This window comes from Prinia subflava, chromosome 12 (assembly GCF_021018805.1).
Source record: "Prinia subflava isolate CZ2003 ecotype Zambia chromosome 12, Cam_Psub_1.2, whole genome shotgun sequence".
Lineage (NCBI taxonomy): Eukaryota > Metazoa > Chordata > Aves > Passeriformes > Cisticolidae > Prinia > Prinia subflava.
Window position 1 is genome coordinate 15,277,526 of NC_086258.1, and position 18,763 is coordinate 15,296,288.

Consider the following 18,763-nt stretch of genomic DNA (forward strand, 5'->3'; position numbering starts at 1 on the left):
GAGGGGCTCTCTGGCCTGGCACTGGGACAGGTGACAGCCCTGTCACAGCCAGAGGTGTCCCAGCGCTGTCCTGGTCCCTCACGGACAAGGCTTGCGGTGCTGCTCCCCTGCAGGTACACCCGGGAGCCTCTCCCAGGGGCTGCCCATGGCAGTTTTCCCTCAGGACTGTCCTGGGGAAGCTGCTGCCTTCGGTTTTAGTGTGAAACTGCCCTCAGCGTGTGCCAGGCCAGGTCACACTGCCCCAGCTCCCCGCAGGACACAGCTCTGGCTGTGCCCTCCCCACACAGCTCACTGCCCCTCGGGGAAAGAGACACAGCACAGGCTCATTAGCTACATGGGCAGTAAATTATTATATTTAAGTTATATTAAAAAGCTGGAGGCAAAAGGCTGCAAACAGCTCCCTTCTCATCAATTGAGAAGGGCAGCGCTGTGGGTGGAGAGATTAATGGGTTGCTCCTGTGAAGCTTCAGCTTGGAAATTTAACACAACTGTGGATGCCAGGTAAGGCATGCATTGAGCAAACTCCTTCCCCAGTGCCATCTGTGTAACTTATGCAAAGTTAATGAAGCTGGTGTTTGGGCAGGTGAGAATTGGGCAATCCTTCTTTAAATGAAGCACAGAAATAGAGGTGGACCAGGGAGGAAGGTAAGGAGAGACAATGAATCAGTCACCCACTACAGACAACGTTTTAGTCATGCAGGGAAAGCAAATAATTTATTTACATATCTGATTGTACATTACAGCTACCTGAAGGATCCACAGAAGCAAGGACAACTTTATTGTCCCTGGAAAGTATTTCATCAAAATACAGAGAAAATAGTGTAATGGCACATTGCAACAGCACTGACATCACTTCACCAATGTTATAAATTACAGAATGAGATTAAAAATAGTCATATGCCACTTTTTCTGGCTGCTTTTTTTCAGTAACAATGGAGCAAGTGAACTTTGCTCATTTTCATACCAAGCAGCCTTTGAAATAAAAAATAAAACCACCTCCGTACTTCTAAGGCAGCTTTATATTCTGTGAAATGGGTGTCAAATTCAGTCAAAAAATTTCTGCTCTGTGAGAGTGGAACGTGTTCTTTTATAGATAAAAGCTTTGGGTTTTTGGAAGATTTAGGGGATATTGATGATATTTTTCATTGAGACTTACCACAGTGTATTATCTCACTGTGTCTGGAGTCTGGTGAGTAGGGTATTGATGAACAACAAGGTGTGAGAGAAGAACAATTGGAGGATCTCATCAAATGAGCAGGGTCAACACTCAGAAATGAAACCTCCAGCTCAAGATGAGGATGCTGGTGGAGGGAAGGACACTTCTAGGACCAGGTCCCTGGTTGCCAGAGTTACAGATGTCCAGGCTCACAATGCATCTACACAGCTTCCCAAATGCCGCAGGAGAGTGCTGTGCTACAACCCCAAGGGAAGAAATTTACTCAGCATTTGCCAAAATGTGGAGAGCGAGACACTCCATCTCTCATATCTGCAAGAGGAAAATCTCCAGTCATGCAGGTCCAGGGTCTGTCCTTAGGAAACGCTGCCACAGAAGCCAGGGAGGGAAGAAAAGGAGTAACTAAAGCGTTTTAGGCACTCTAAGATGGAGAGTCTATGCATTGGTAATGCTACTTCTCTTTCCATTTCAATGGGCAAAGTAAATAACTTGCCTGATCCCACAAAAATAATCCCAGAATGGAAGTTAACCTGAAATGGGCAATGTGTTCAAATGAGGTTTTGGTCTGGTGCCCATTTCAAGTATAAAAGGAAGCAAATTGGCTTTAATGGAAATAAAAACTATAATCACCAAATCAGGACTGTAACATTTAATTGTTTTATTATTTTGAATTAACTGAAGCCAACAAGTGGATAGAATTGGTCTCATAGCGATACTAAAACAATAAACCTGCAGAGTGTGTGTGACATTGCCTTACTAGAGACCAACCATCAGACACAACATTCCTAAAAGACAACAAAGAACTGCTAATTATGTTAAATTTCATTTGCTATGTAATTTAGACCATGACCTAGTGCTTCTAAAAAAACCTGTACAAAATGAGTATTTTTTACATCTCAGAGGCACATGAATACAAATCTGATCTATTTTATATATACACATGTACATTACAAGAAACCAGATGATTCAAGAAGTGTATATAAAAAGTGTCCAAAACCAGATGATAAAATGTGAAAATAAAATGTATCTTCACAACAGAGAAGTAAAAGGCACAAGTACTAAAATATGTAACCATGCAAAAAACGTGACTAGTCTGTGCAACAGAGAAAAACAAATGGCTCTCACAACTGATTTTACAGTAATTCTCAAAATGTCTCAGTATTTAAATATATATCAGTGCAACATTTACTGCCCTGTAGTGTACTGAAGTGTCCACAGGATACTAAACTCTTGGTTCTCCTTCTGATATCCTTTCTCCAAAGCCAGAATAATTTAGCTATGGATAAGGTAGCAAATAAATCAGAGCTGATGCTGTGGAGTGTAAGATCATCACTGGGAGGAGGAGTGTCTGCAGCCCCCGTTACCATCACAGATCTGTCCCCCACAACAGTCCCCTGCCACCCTCACTGGGGCACAGCAGCTCTGAGGGGTGTCCAGGGTGTCACTGTCACTGTCTGGGTACAGTGACAGCTCAGGTGTAACAGCTGCTCCGCTCACAGCACCTCCAACCCAGGGCTAGGTGTCCAAATTACACTGCAGAAGCCCACATTTGTTAATGTTTTCATTTGGTTTAAAGTTTAAGTAAAAACTAATCTAACAGTGTGTTTGGCCAGGTACTACTCCCACAGCTGAACAAAAGCCCCGGAGTGCAGTCAGCACGGTGAAACCCAGGGTGCAGGGAGCACCAGGAGCCCTGTCAGCTGGCTCCACACTGTGGCAGGCTATGGTAGCGTGGCCCTGCCTGCAGATTTTGCCTGCAGATCCTCCCGGGCTGCTGCTGTGAGCTGTGCCGTGTGCTGGCCATGCTGAGCTGCACACCTGAGCCTCCCAGAGTGTCACTGGAGCGTGCAGTGGGACACTGGACACAACTGAGGCACATCCCAGGGCCCCCTCACCTGGGCCACCTTCAGGATTACTCACCCTACCTGCTTGTACACCATGAGAATCAGCTGCAGTGTTCTGTCATGTACATGGGACACGACCACAAAAGAGGCAAGGACAGGACTGGCCTGGTATAAAGAAGACAGGACTGAAATTCTTGCCTTGGTAGCTAAAGTCACACTGAAGCCAGGAATATTGAATTTGTCCCTCCCATCTGTTTAAAGTGCTGCCCCAAGGCACACATACCCCTGACAGTGGCTGGGAACAAGACCAAGAGTGTAAATGTCAACAGAACCCTGAGGAAGAGTCCCAGAAAGAAACAACTCTCTTGCACATCGGTGCAAGTCCCAGTGCATTATGCAGAATGACAGGATTCAGACCCAACACCCACTGCAGTCCCCAGCAAGCTCTAAAGGTACATGCAGAGTTTCATTCACTAGAAACCCATGCATGATTTAACAGCAAACTGCTCCTAGGATCAATATTTTTAATTCAAAAATACTGAGATGCAAAGGAACAAAATGTCAGAACTGTGGAACTATGTCCTTTAAAACCAACCAGCTGTGTTACATCACCTGTTATGATTTCCTGACAATGTTTCTTGAGTAACAGATGACTTGACAAGAATACAAGCATTGCTACTTACACCAGGAATTGCTCAGTTAAAGTCAGAGTCAAGTTTTCACTTAAATCAGTATAAGCCAAGCCACTGATTTGGCAAGTGTTTGATCAGCTGCTACTTCCTTCCTTCCTTGGAAAAAAATCCCTCAGACCACACCATACAGTATTTGTTTTAAGAGAAAACCACTGTATATTCACTGCCATACAAGAATGTAAAAAAAGCACCCTTTTATTTGTAAATTCTAGTTCTTAGACTCATCACATGTCACGGGCACTGTGATGTACAGACCACTGAGCAGTGCCTCGTGTAGCAGCCCACAATGTGTGTTTATATATCAGCTTCCAAGCCCTCATTTACAAACCAGGTTAGGGAGCCTAAATACTGTTGGTCTAGATCCTCTCTGGAGAGCAATGCAGTTCTACCAAAGTAAATGGAGCATTGCTGCACTCAGACAGCAAAATATTTGTTGATACACATCTATGAGAATTAATAATGCTGTGTTCAACTCCCTGCAGAGCTGGCTGAGAAATATCTGATTTTTTCCCAAAGACCATGAAAGGAAAAGTTGGCAACCAAAGTGCATTAGATGCTGGTTTTTTGTTTTTTGGTTTTTTTTTTGAAACTTCCTACATATTTGCATATTAAAAATTCCTTAAAAATAGATGGGATGGTTACAGTTCATCAATGTTGCACTTCAAGACAAATCCTCAAACAGCTTCCGTCTTAAATAGAAGCTATTCAAAAAGCTGAAAAGTCATCTTTTGATGTCAAAGCAATTTTGAATCAGCATCATTCTGAAATCAGAACTAGGCAACAGCTGAAGACTGAAGTCTGGAGGGAAGCAGCCAATACCAGAAAAATCTTGAGAGACCACATTTCAGGTGTTCTTTAAGGGCAAGTTTTGAAAGAGGTGATTTTTCTGCAGTACCTCGTGTGGGACTAGCCAGACAGGCAGCTTCTAGCCAAAAGCCAGCCTTTTTTTTTTTTTTCACTGTCTAGAAATACCTGCAGTGGTTTGCAGCAGGTTTGACTAGAATCTCATTTAGCTTTTCAGAATTTAAGGTCAAATGAACCAAGGAACAGATCAAGATACAGTACCTAGGATTGTGTTTGCATCCCCAAGGGTTAAACAGAACCATGGGTTTGACACAGGAGTGTCTGCTGCATTTGTGTATTGCTAGGAGGAAATGATATTTCTGTGTCTGAAGGGATTTACCCAGGGAAGGGAGGCCCTTGTTCCACCAACACTAACACTGACAGAGGCAGGCTGTACTTTCCTGGCCAGCCTGAGAGCACAAAGGATATCCACAACAAAGAAGAAATTTATCAGAGAACAGACAGCAAAATTAGTGTCTCCCTATTTGCAACATCTCCTGTCTGCTCTGCCAGTGTCTGTCTGACACTTGATCAAAATATGCACTCTCTGCAACACTGATATCAGATTACTCTTTTCCCTGCCCCAGTGAGCCATCAAGTGATCTTTTATTACCAAATGACCTGCATGTCATAAAACATGATGACTTCTTTTCTGGGATAAAAGGGTTCTCCAGGGCTTCAGCTGCAAGACAAGTTAGTCTAAAATCTGTAGTTACTCAGTCTGAGAATGCAATTGCTAATTAGTATTTTTAGAGGTGGATACCTTAGAGGAAAATATATCTGCCAGTGAAATGCCTCTCCCACCTCCAACTCACATTATTTGTCAAACATAGCAGTATCTGGATATGATTTCCACAGTAACAGATGGCAGTACGACACCAAGGGCCCCACAGGAGCAGAAGGATACCTCCTTTACACCATAAAACACAGCTACAAACACCACCAACATGGTGGTAAGACATCTCTTCAAATGCAAACACTGGAGCAAGGAAGAGCTTCTAAATACTAACACAGCTGGGCACAGAGCTGAATAAGAAGTCTTGCAAGTTTTAAGGAATTTCCACTGCTGGGTACCCTTGGCTAGAATATCACTTTCAGGATATCAGCCAGATTCAGTGACTATTTGTCACTACTAATGACTATTCACCTCCTACATAGAATTATCTGGACAAAAACTAAGCTATCACTACACTCATGTCTTCTGTTCGAGTCCACGGGCTTTGCTTTCAGTGAAACACTCCTCAACATTTGCTGATGTTCCACCCTAATGGGAATGTGCTTTAGATCACTGGAATTTTGAAGCAGAGCCCAATTTACTTAAAAATAATTAGGGTAAAACATTGTCACCAGCCTATGCTGCAAGAGCTTCACTTAGTGAACTGCACTGCATGAGAGCAGGACAAAACCAGCCAGCTCCAGGCTGCTGGGTGACCCAGCCCTGCCTGCCACTGCTGTCTGCCACAGCTCCCTGACACTGTGGAAATTCTCTGTGGCCTCAAAGGATGAAGTCCTTGCACTACCCACAGACAGCCCTGGCAGAGGGAAATGCCATCCCTGAAGTGCAGGTGGGAAGTCCTGCAGGCAGGGAGCACTGAGCTGGCTGCACTGCTCCTCTCCCACCTTCGGGGTGGCACATCCAGGAGCAGCAGCAGGTGGGAAAGGTGGATGTGTGGGATTTCCACGGGGTTCCACTACTCCTGCACAAAGAGAAGGGTTACATCTGCTGCAGGGTTACATCTGACACCATTCCCGGGTGGCAAAGGAGGGGTCTTTAAATCCTTTCCTCCACGCTTCCGCAGCCTCAGGCCCTGTGACACCACATTCCCCCCAGAGCACTGCAGACCTCTGTGGGCTGGGATGTTGTGTCCCTCAGTCATTCCTCTGGTCCCTCTCTCCTTCCACTTACTTTACACCTGCCTATGCAGATACATAGAAACAAACTTTTCATTTTCTTGCCTTCAAGAAAGCCTGATTTCACTGTGTCCCCTGCTTCCCATCACTCCAGTAACACAGCACTGAAGGCAAGAGCACAGAGACTGCAGAAAATATATATATATTTACATCCGTAACTGAATACAGTTTTATGTATTCAAATTCAGGAAAAATGCATCACATATACACACCAAGATACATCAAGAGAATACTAGGGGCAAGACACTGCCAACAGCAAGAAATACACAGAAAAGCACAGTCATTGCTACTGTAACATTCTTCTGGGGAGTGTATTCAATAGAGGAAACATCTCTATGCACTGGGGAAAGCCAGATACTCTGGCCGATTTTTCTGTGCCAGTTGGTGTGAATCAAAAGAGTGAAACTTTTAAAAAAAAGTGCATGGAATAAAACTTGTTTTTAGCATTCAACTACCCAAACAATTCCATAAGCTCCTTATATAAGCTACATAATTAATTAAAAACGTCCTAGCCCTACAGTATAGATCCAGCTCTGAAGAACACAGGCACATGTTGAAGTCATCCCTATTTAAGGCAGCATTTAAGCACACGCTCAACTTTAAAGCTTAATGTTCTGTCCCACTGACACCCATGAGCAGATGCAGCACACACCTAAAGTTAAGCACCTGCACAAGTGCTCGTCTAAATCAGGACGTGTTCCCTGCTCAGAGCTGTAGATATGCACGTGTGTGCTCAGTCTGGACTGGCAACTCCTGCAAGATGAAGCTCTTTTTCTTTTTCCTGCCCTACAGGTAAAAGCCACTCCATATCAGACTGTCCTCCACTGCTGTGCCAGGAACCAGCCGTAGCTCTGCACAGCCTGCACAAAAAATGCCATTCTCAAAGGAGTGCAGCTGTCTGGGGTGGGAAAGCAACTCAGCATGTCATGTCGAGGGCTGCTCCTCCTCCTCCCCCTGAAGTGAGAGATTTCATGCAAATTTTTGTTGCCATCATTGTTCTGTTTATTTATTTTTTCTTTTTTTGGTAAGAACTGGAATGTGTTCCTTCAGTGAAATCTTTAAAATCAGGGTGAGGGGAAGGGGCAGAATTCCAGAATTCATCTCAATGGCCCATGATATACCCCTGAAAATAGGGGAACAGATTTGCAAAGCTCTTTGCCTCAACGCTACAGGGACCCAGGCATAAAAAACACACATGCACACACACTAGAGAGCAGGCTCAGAGCATCCCAAAGCAGGCTCCAAAGTGATCTTACATCAAAAACACTTTGTGCTGACAGTGGCAAACAAGTGGATGGTGATTTTTCATAAATAGCAAAAATTCTGCAATATCTTCCTTTTCTTCCCATTTACTTTGTGTCTTCTCCCAAAGTTTGTTTTTTGTTGTGTTTTTGTTTTGTTTTTTTAATCTGATGTGTGGTTTAAGTACTAAAACTAAATCAAATAGGAAATTACACAGTCAGCACCAGTCAGGAACTGAACCTGGGTATGTCAATTGGTTTGTGGTACCCAAATTCCTGGAAGAACGAAGAAAATAATTCTTGCACCTAAAGTTAGGGCCACATCCATATGTTTCCATTGTCTTTTTTTTACCTTTACAACTAGAGGTAGAGTCATTTTGTCCAGTATCTAAAACAGCATGATCCAGTTATATTGTTATTACATTAATATACAGTATCCATCTCATCACAGGTATTGAAAGTGCATGGAAAAAGTCTAACCAAGCCAATTCAATGACAAATAACAGTGTACCAAACATCATATAAACACACCCGCGCACCCACACTCACACCTAGTGTGTATATATATTTATAGATTCATTTACAGTATCAGAGTGCTGCTTAGATCCAGTGGCATGTGCAGAAATATCAGGCAGTTGCTGCTTTTCCTTCTCATATTCTCTTCAATTCTTTATTTCCAAGATAGATGGATTGTGGTCCAGGATTGCCAAAATTATCTTGTCCATATACTGTCGCAATCTGTAATTTATCTCTTCCTGTTCTTTGAGGGCCTCCATGAGCTAAAACACAACAATTCCAAGTTACTCCTGAAACATTCACAGTACTTTATGTAACAGTCTGAAACTGAGACAGGTGAGAGACCAGTGCCTGCTCAGGATGACCAATTCTTCTTGTGACAGGTTTTCTAACTCAAGCTCCTCCCTGAATCTGTATTAGAAACAATTCTGTATGTTACAGACCTTTGCTATCAAAGGTGGTGGTGAGCAGTCATCTCCAAGGATCTTCGGGCAGGTCATTTGAAACAAGCTCCCCACCTACCATGCCAATCCATCCTGCATCCATATCATGCATCAACTGCTTCATCTCAAAGCAAGAGCTTCATGATACTCAGACTTTTTCATTACTACTGAAATCTAAAGGTGTTTGCATGAAAGGCTGATGAACACAACAAGTATTTTCAGTGTTTTGCACTGAAGTATGTGCTTCCTCTGGATCATGTGCATACTCTCAAAAAAACCCCAAAACAAACACAACATACTGCACAAGAACAACCCACTGGTATTAAATACGTTTCACCAGATTTTTGGGCTGTATAAGACCCCTCAACGCCTGCAAAGATGAAGACTGCTTTGCTTTTTATCTCTGAATATTTAATGCCAAACTGACAAAGCTGCCAAGGTGTGTCAAAGCCCCAGATCCTCCTAAAGCTCCTGTTATTTGCCTGTCCATAAGACTTCACAGAAGTCCCACTCTGAATCTTCTTACCTTTGTTCTGAGAATACAGGAAAAATGGCACAATGGGAACAGTTTGTGCAGGTCTGTGAGGTTTTGCTGAGTCTGGGCCACAGCTTTCAGGCACTTTCCTCCTTTAAAGGGGGAGTGCTGGATACTCCTCGCTTGAGCCAGAGCCACGAGATTGAGAGGGACAAGTCAGAATTTTCTTGACAATAGCAAAAGCCAGTTTGCTTTTACCTAATTAGAGATCAACAAGCAAACAGCCTTTCTTCACAGTGCTCTGGTTCAGCAAGAAATTAAGTTCTCAAGTATGTACTTCAAGGGCCTTCATTCACTTCAGAGCCTGCCCAGGAGCTAAGGCTGACAGGTCAGTCCAGTACAGACTGGGTAAAAGGACTTTTCTGTCTCACAACTTTTCTTGATGAAGAAATGGAAAGTTCTGTCTGAAGAGACAGAGCCTCAAGGACAAACAATTCCTTTGATCTCCTTCACCACTCACCTGTCTCCTTTCCTGGGAGTTCTCATGTATCCACTGGCCTGATCTCACAACCTGTCCTGGAGCTCAGAGGCAGCTACACCAGCTGGACTCAGCCCACATACAAATGGGTCTCCCAAAATATCTTTCAAAGCATTACCAAGTTATTATTTGCACTCAAGTTACTTTCTCCAAGAATTGAGTTCTGCTGCAGGGAATATATAGCTCAAACATATATCTAAATGACAGCTTGTTACTGAAGTAACTTAGAACTAAATCTAGAACAGAAAGTAAAAATTAAAGTAACTACCAATGGCCATTTTTGTATGAAATTAATGTCATACTCTGACATTACTATAGAAGATACAAGATGTTAGAACTGTAAAACAGTTCACTGAGATTTTAATAATTCAAATTTTTTATGAGAGAAAAATGGGAGAGTTATAATGTAAGGATACCAAAACAGTGTTAGATTTAAGGCAATCTTCTAACACCCTTGAACTCCTAGAAAAGCAGAATTTTCTGTTGCTCATTTGTCAGCTCCAGACAGTTCAACCTTGACAGTTAATTACTTTGAAAATTCCATATTCTTGGACATAGTACCTGATTAGAAAAGCACATTACCTCATCTCTCGATGCAGAATCAATTTCAGCAGCCAGTGACTGGGCTTTTGTTTGCGTTGCAAAGAGGTTTTTAGCTTCATAAAGACTGAGGCTTAGAATCTGTCCATTAAGGTCATCATTTTGGTCACGAAGTTTTTGATTCTCCTATTTAGGGATGAAAAGACATTGTTTTTCAGGTTCTTCGTACAAGGTTTCATTAAAAAAAAAATTAGCATCACAGGTATCTTGGCTGACATACAGCTGCAGCTGACTGCAACTCTTACCTCCAGTGACAAAGCCCCCTGCCTCAGTTTTCCTGGGGCAGGAAATTATTTACATTTTACAGATTATTTACATCACCAGTGCAAAGAAGTCCTGCACAGATGCAATGAGGCTCTTGTGCTTGTGTGAGAAGGGGGGGACAAAATCTGTAGGCAGGGTGCTTGGGCTTGCATTTTTCAAGGCATTCCTGTACATTTGATGTGGATTGAGAAGCCCTTCCCTGCTCACCTGCTTCAGCCGTTTTATCTCGTGCTCCATTTCCACCTCTCTGGTTTTGGCATTGAATTCACTCAAGCTGGAGGAGGAGCTCCTCCCACGGCCAGGACGTTCACATTCCAGCTTGTACAGCTGCAGGTGCTCCAGCTCCTTCCGCAGGTCTTCGATGAGCTGTGGGCAGCAAACAGGCCTTGTCTGTGCAGCCCTCCCTGCAAACAGCCCCTCTGTACTCAGGCAAAAGCACTCCCTGAGCCTGGCTGAGGCCACAGTCCAAAAACACAGCCTTTCTCCTCTTCTCTTTGCAGGCACAGGTCCCCTAAAGTGCCCCAGAGCTGGCAATGGCTGTGAGTGCTAAGCTTCATGCCCAAGAAGCATCACTTCCCTTGCAAACAGAGCATGGGAAATGTTAGGGCACACAGTTCTTAGAGAGCTGTAAACACTCTGGGTCAGGGATTGGCACTTATTAAATATTCTTGCAGGATTCATTGCTCTGTGGGCACCCTCACCACAGAAACACAATCCAGCACAGCCTCACTGGATGTGGTATTCTCAGTGCTCATCCTGTCTGCCCACTCTTTCTCAGTGGGGCTTCCATGCAGGTGATGTGACTGCCTGGTCCTACGCCCTCTCCACACTCACCTCCTGCGTGGCCTCCCTCTCCTTGTTGAACTCCAGCCGGTTCTGCCGCAGCTTGTCCATCATCCTCTTGTACAGATCCATCTCATCCTTCAGGCGCAGGCTGGTGTCCTCCAGCCTGTCAGACATGCGCTGCCTCTCCTGCAACACACGGGCAGCTTCACTGCAGGCTGCCACGAGCAGGGCACCCTCACTCCACAGCACGAACCACACACACAGCGTGTGTCTCAGGACATCCCTGCCTCCCAGGGTGACCAACATCCCAATTCCATTAATAATCTTGTTTAGGGAAGGAAAATTTAAGAAGCTGGGCCAAGCACTGTAAGAGTTTGCTCTTACATAAATTGCTGTTAAAGGACTCAGGAGTTTTGTTACCTCATCCAACCTCTCTGTCTGGGATTTCAGTCGTGTGACAGTGCTTTTCAGATCACCATTTTCTTCTTCCAGTTGCTGAACCCTGTGTAAATAACAAAAATCTTACAGCAAATACCTCTTCAAGAATGCAGACATCCAAAACAGTGTGATCTAAAAAGGCATCTCACTTGCACTTGAAAGAAAGAACAAATAGGGAAAATCTTTCTAATCATAGCACTTTTTAACATGAGTTTTTGCTTGTTCATTTTTAGGGCCCAAAATGTTACCCTGACCCTCAGATTCTTGTGCTCCTAACAACAGGTAGCTGAAAAAAAAATAAGTTGAAAAAAACAAACGCAGGCACAAACGTTTGCACAATTCCCTCCTTGAATCCACGCCAAACATCCAGCTAAGCTGTCTACACAGGCCATGTGGATTAAAGCATTAATGTAAAGCATCCTCCAAGCTTTTGGGCATTAGACATGTGACTGCAAAGCCACTCTACAGAGCTGCCAACCTGCCACCATCTGTGCACTGTCAGCTGGTGAACAGCCTACATTTACAAGCAAAGTAAAAGAGAAGAAGACCTCCTACCCTGTTCAGGGTGGCACCAAGATGTTTGTTACCTTGTATTCAGCAGTTCAATTTCAGTGCCTTTCTCTTTTTCATACTTGCTGTAAGCTTCTCTGTGTCTCTTTATCTCTTCTTCCAGAGTCTGTTCTGCTGATGTTTCTTGGTCTTTCAATAGTTCCTCTAGCTCATGAACTCTAAGGAAATCAGATCTCATTTCAGTGACAGCTTCAGAAGCAAATTCATTGCCTCTCTCTTTCCTGCCTACTCCTTTGTTTCATTCTAACTCACCATCTCTTTTGGCATTTAACCTCTCCCTGTATCTCTCATATTTACTAATAAACACAGAATTAAGTAGTATCAGTTCATCTATTATTCTTTCAGTCTCAAGAAGCTGGGACTAAGACCCAGCCTTCTGCTCTTCTTGCTACATGCAAGATAAAAAACCCCAACCACCAGGGACAACCTCTCTTACAGCAGAAGAGTTTACGCTGTACAAGTCAGTAGCATTTCTGTCAAAAACACTTGTCTGGAGGCCTCCTCCTGCTGAAAATTCAGCAAGGCAGCCCTATTCCACTTGGACTTCTCAGATGAAGCCTTATTCCATCTGTCAGCATTAAGGAAGAAGACTTGGTCATACTCTACAGGTAGAAATATTCCCTCCCCACACTGTGCTCCAGCTTTGCTCTGACACGGTGAGAGACGTGGCTCTGTGCTTTGTTACCTGTGAACCAGCTGTGTGTTCTCTTGTTTCAGTTTGCTCTTCAGGTCACCATTTGTCAGGCTGTCGTTCTCCAGCTCTGTCACCTTCTTTTCCAGGTACGTTACCTGGAAGGACAAGCAGAAAAAACCTGAGTTTGGTCTCTCCTCAAACACCCCTTCACTGTTCCTAATTGGCACAGCTATCCACTTTAATGGGGGCACATTTCTCTGCAAAGCCAGCAGAAAAGTTAATCTCCACAATTCTGAGCTCCCCAGACCCTGCACGTTCCTTGAAGGTGATCACTGCAAATACACCATAAAGAAATCCTAACACAATGCCTGGGTCTGTGCTGGCTCAGTTCTTGCATTACTGCCAAGCAAAGTTGTAGCAGTAATGGAACATCAAGGACATTTTGAATAAAGGTAATTTTTCAAATTTCCAATTTCAGATCATGGGTAATTCTGAGCAAGATCATGATCCCTTGACGCAGGGCTCCAGCAGGACTGGGTCACAGGGCACAGAGATTCTCACCTTCTCAGTGATATCATTATCACAGGAGTCTATACTGTCTCTGAACAAGTCTTCTGTGCTGCCATTACTGCTGCTGAAGTTACTGTTGTGGAAGAGTTGTCTGAAAGATCAGAAGGATAATTAATTTGCTTGATGAGGAGGGAGGACAAAGAGTCTGGCTTCAGACTTTGAACATCTATGGTGTAATCTGTGCAATCATTTCAGTGACAATTACAACTGGTTAAGCCCAGTCTTACAAGAGACTGGTAGCTAAATGAAGTCATACTGAGCACAGTCAATGACATTAGTTCTATGGACTGAGTTCTTTGTTGCTTTTGATAGGATCTGCCACCAGCATTAACATAGTTTAAAAATACTTAAGTCTTATTCACACTATGCACTGAATTGTATTTGCCTTATTACAAATTTAAAATAAGGTCACCACTGCACATGGGTTGGTACAATTAAGCTAGAAAATTTCATACAGTAAGAACTTAAAAAAACAGAAAAAAAGAAATCCCAAGCAGTTCCCACTGCAGAGTAACACTGGAGATTATCTAGAATGTCCTTGAACCTTACAGCCCTCCCCAGCCTAGAGCAGGTTCACTCAGTCAAAGGAAGATGACAATTCTGTATGTCCTTTTTAAAGGGGTGCTCTTGCTTTCCTTCACACTTTGGCAACAGCAGCAAGGCCCACATTATGAGGGTTAAAGAAGCAGTGGCTGGACTGATGGAATAGCAGTACAAGGGAATACATTTGGCAGACAAGGAAGCAAAAACTATCTATATTTTTAACAGAGCTCTTTCCAGTTCAGGGGCCTACTCCAAGAGCAGCAGGGGCTTCTATATCCTGCAACATTCATACCCAAACACAGACCCCTTCCCTTAAAAACTTATCTTGGTACATTTTTGTTTTTCTAAAATTATTCCTACTTTCATCCCCCACTCCCACTTATGCAATTGTTATGGCTGTTTCCACAATATTCATAGGAAACTAGAAGACTCTTACCTTCCAAAAGCTGTGCTTGATATTTTCCTGTTAGGGCTACATGGATAGAGAAGGAATGATATAGGAATTAAACATTTATTTGATTCAATTTTAATTGCACAATGAAATATAATAGATTTTTTTAGCCAAGTCAAAAGACAATTCTGTGAACAATATTCTTTAACAACTGAATCAAAAGCTGCAATTACTAAGAATGCAAAGATGAGTGAAGCCACAAATTACTGTGATCAGTAATAAGTCAATTTGCAAATACTGTTATACTTAGCAGAGATGTGTCAGTGTAAATCAGAGCAAAACTAACATTAGAAACACCACAAAGGGACACCAAGTTAGTGATGGACATTTATTCTGGATTTCCAGTTTTTAGATGATTTTATGAACAGTTAGTTTATCCTTCCCCATAATGCTTCCCAGTTCAGCACAGGAACTGAGGTCTTTCCATTTTTACAGTTCCCTTGTGCAGCCAGAGACTGGTGCTGTCTAATAAAGACCCCTTGCTGCAGAAAACAGCTCTGGAACCAGATCAAAACATCCTGCTCATCTCTCAGTGAGAGGATGGCCACGTCTGTGTGTGCACAGACACAGCTCTGGGGCAGGCACATCCAGCCCCCCTCAGAGAATTCCCAAAGCCCTGGCTGCTCACAGTCTGGATGTTGGCAGGCTCCTTGCTGGGCAGGAGCATTGCCCATGACAAGTTCTGCACTGCTGTGATCACGAGAAGCAGCAGTGAGTGCAGCGTGCTCTGTCCCAGCGATTACACCGACAGGCACAACTCACATCCAGTTTCTAGGGGGAGCTAAAATCCCACCAAATAATTCCCTTCAAAAACTCTAGGTCGTTGTTAGAAGCACTTTCTAAGTGCTCAGCACTTAGGAGTGATGGAGTGGCAGAGAGAGAAATGTAAGGGAAAAGGCTGAAATTGCAAAGAACTCCAAAAGTAACTTCTGCCACAGGACTCATCATTTTTCCAAGTTCTCTTGACATCACAAAAATATCCTACAGAAGCCAAGTACCTCTGCTGACCAGTAGCTTTAGGAGAGGTGTATGTAAGGTTATGTGCATTAGCCAAGGATCTGGAGACCCCTCCTTCCCACCTGGAGAAAGCAGTAGCTAACTGTAGATCTGCACTAAGCAGCACAGCAGTTCCCACTTCCTGGGAAAAATTCCTTGAAATATCACTCTCACTCTGCAATCAAAGAGCTCATTGGTTAAAAAGTTTGAGTTTAATAACGATGTCTGCACCTTAAATCAGAAAAAATATTTAACAGCTGATGAAGAACAGCATTTTGGTTTGGGCTACATATCCAAGTCTAAATTTCTTACTGTTTTGTACGAACAATATATGTGTAAGCTGGAATGGGATACAGAATGGAGAGGGGCTCACTCTCCCTCTCCTCCTGCTATTAGCCAGTCCCATGTCAAGGGGGCATTGCCAAAAGCAGTGCAATACGCTGCTTACCTGTTTGCTTTCAAATTTTTCAGCCTGGCTTCCAAATCGTTGAGGAGATTTATCTTTTTGCAGCACTGTGAGCAGTAAACATCCAGTAACTCGCTGTTATAAACATGTCTCATTTTTCGGGGGGTTTGGCCAGCACTGTTTGCAGGAAAGGAGAGACATTACTGGCTGTAGCAACCAACCCACAACAGGTTTTCCTCGTGACTGTGTGTCAGAATCACAGACCAGGGACTTGAAGAACTGTCTCTAACCACAGCTCATCTGTGTCAGAGCTTATGATGGCCAGTGCTACTCTTAGGGCATGTGCACCTGTCTGAGCTGAGGACTTCCAGAGGATGTGGATGTTTCTGGAAAGAATCAGTTTGGGTGACCAGAAGAACGACAAAATGTACATGGGGTGCATGGTGATGCACACAGCAAAGGCAGCTACATGAGTATATTCAACCTCAGCAATGTCCCCCTCTCATCCTGCCCACCTTCCCACTAGAGCCCAGCATGCAACCTGAAGAGTCTTCTCTCCAAGAGAAAGGCAGGAAGATGAAAAACAGAGTGGTCTGGTAAGAAGTCAAACAAACCCCCTCAGATGGTGGGATGAAAGGAACCCTGGGATGAGGAGGAAGGGAGAAGTGGACACAGGTCTATAGAGGAGATAACAGTACCTCTTGGCATGATAAAGAGAAAATAAACTCAAATAAAAGAGAGCAATCATGGCAGGATGTGCACTGAGCCCCAGGAATGAGAATGGAAAGTGCTGCATAAACCTGAGGAAAGGGGATGAGAGACAGGAGCCATCACCATGAAGGGGCAGTGAGAGGGGTCTGGCTGTGCATGCACGGGAGGTGGCCAGGCTGGACTGCAGAAATGCTGGGAACAGAGGGGAGCACGTGGGGGCCGCATGCGGAACAGAAGGATGCAGTGAGCTTGTCCTGTGTTAGCAATGAAGACAAGACCTCTGTGTGCTATTGATCCAAGCAGACTAATCCTAGAGAATCTTCATGCTCAGCTCTTCCCAACCCTGCTCACCCATTCCCTTGCTTGGGGGAAGGACTGTAAAATCTGACCTGCCTTGGCCACAGGATGTAAGAGCTGCAGAGACTGAGGATACACGCAGAAGGCAAGCGCCCTGCTGGGGCATTTCCACCTCCTAACAGACAGCAGCTACCTGCTTATGTTTCCTAAGACATTCCAAGCCAATAGGATGCTTGTTCCAAATACCCCCTGAACATATTGCAGCAGTTCCCCTCACGGATTAGTGCCAAGGATTTGTAGTATCAGAGCACTAAATGGAAATGGCTCTCTTGTAAGTCTTTCCTGTGTCAGGGTGGGTACATAATGCTAAGTTGGTTTCCTTTGCAGCAGATCTCTCCCAATACTAGCCCTGAACCGTGCAATTATTGTCTGCAATAGAAAGAAACATCTACAAACAAAATAGCCCATTTATTTCAACAGAACCCAACAGAGGTTATCAGAAAATACATATTTGCTATAGCTCTTATTATTAAATGCAGACTGTCAATTAGAGGGCAGGAAATGAACTGATAACATTTTGCTTTTAAGGCGAATCTACCTAACCAGTGCAAACTCTGCTATGGTCAGAGAAGAATAAAAATGAAAAATTGTTTGTTAATGAATAAGGAGCAACCTGGAAGATACAGATGAGCCAAGGTCAGAGTAGGCGTTGGTTCTGGTCTCATCATCAGGACATGGGCTACTGGGAGTAAAATCCACATCATCTCCTTCCCCATAGTCTTCAAACTGTTCTTCATTACTGATCAGGGAGGCGGTGGAATAAGTGGAGAGGTCAGATGCTGCAGAAGGGTTGTGAGGACTTGACCTGAAACAAGAGGTCAAAACATCTCGAAGGCCGACTTTGGTAGCACCTCACCTCACAGGGAGCCTTCCACCTTCCAGCTGTCCCCTCTTTGAGCTGTAACCCACCTTTGTGCTAAACCCCTGAAGTGCTAAAATGTACATGATGTGCAGCTGAAAGAGTGCCTTGAGAGACAGGAGCATGAGAATCTATGAACAAGGTACCTGTGTGACAAGTTTGGATCAACACAACCATTTTGCCTTAAAGAGCACACGTTGATGATCCTCAGCACCACTTCCATGTGAAGACCACATGGGGATATCTGCTCTGAATGCAGGAACCATGCAGACAGCTCCGAAATGCACGGGATACTGAGAGCAACATGTGTAGGACAGAGGCTGTCACTCTATTCCACAATCAGAGTCTCCCAGTAATCCAGAAACACCCTCTCCCACACCCCAAGAACTCCAGCCATCTCCTCTGTGTGGTCAGAAAGAAACCTCAGCTCTCCACTTACCACAGAGTCACTAAAGCTACTGATGTGACTAATGGAGGCTGGGTTCCTGCCCTTCCTTCCATAGGCATAAATTCTGTCTTTCAGAGGAGATATGGACCACAAGAAAAGGCTGTATAACTGCCAGAAAAGTACCTAAAATGATGTTAAAAGGATAGGAAATGGCAGAACCCTGTGACTTCAGGGAAAGAGGGCACATAAGTAAACAGATCAGCAGTCAGGCACCACAGGAAAGCAGCTGGCAGAGCAATTTTGAGATCTAGTAAAACAGAGCAAGGTGGCTGCAGAGAGTGCTCAGGCTCCAGTTTGCCCTGTGCAGTGCACCTGCAGAGTGCAGGTGTTTTACACAAGGTTTGCTTAGCTCCCACCTTGGTGAGGCATTCAAACAGACACTCCAGTAAATTCACAAATTATGTCTTACAAACAAACTTCTCCCTACAGAAAACACACCTGGAAGACCTGAAA

The 18,763-nt window shown here is 43.9% G+C and overlaps 1 protein-coding gene across 5 annotated transcripts in view; it reads right to left on the reverse strand.

The window, feature by feature from the left end:
• Positions 1 to 1,808: 1,808 nt before the first annotated feature.
• The window catches only part of RAB11FIP4 (RAB11 family interacting protein 4), a 101,961-nt gene continuing 85,006 nt past the window's right edge, over positions 1,809 to 18,763 (reverse strand). For 4 of the 5 annotated variants that reach the window (XM_063410149.1, XM_063410153.1, XM_063410152.1 and 1 more), the window contains 11 exons: positions 17,617 to 17,808; positions 15,978 to 16,112; positions 14,519 to 14,554; positions 13,531 to 13,630; positions 13,021 to 13,124; positions 12,353 to 12,493; positions 11,748 to 11,829; positions 11,376 to 11,513; positions 10,749 to 10,907; positions 10,260 to 10,403; positions 1,809 to 8,484 (listed from right to left, as the gene is read on the reverse strand). In XM_063410149.1, coding sequence (XP_063266219.1) covers positions 8,368 to 8,484; positions 10,260 to 10,403; positions 10,749 to 10,907; positions 11,376 to 11,513; positions 11,748 to 11,829; positions 12,353 to 12,493; positions 13,021 to 13,124; positions 13,531 to 13,630; positions 14,519 to 14,554; positions 15,978 to 16,112; positions 17,617 to 17,808 — 1,348 coding nt within the window. In that variant the 3' untranslated portion in view covers positions 1,809 to 8,367. The remainder of the gene's footprint in view (positions 8,485 to 10,259; positions 10,404 to 10,748; positions 10,908 to 11,375; positions 11,514 to 11,747; positions 11,830 to 12,352; positions 12,494 to 13,020; positions 13,125 to 13,530; positions 13,631 to 14,518; positions 14,555 to 15,977; positions 16,113 to 17,616; positions 17,809 to 18,763) is intronic. The other variant, XM_063410151.1, reaches the window with a different exon arrangement.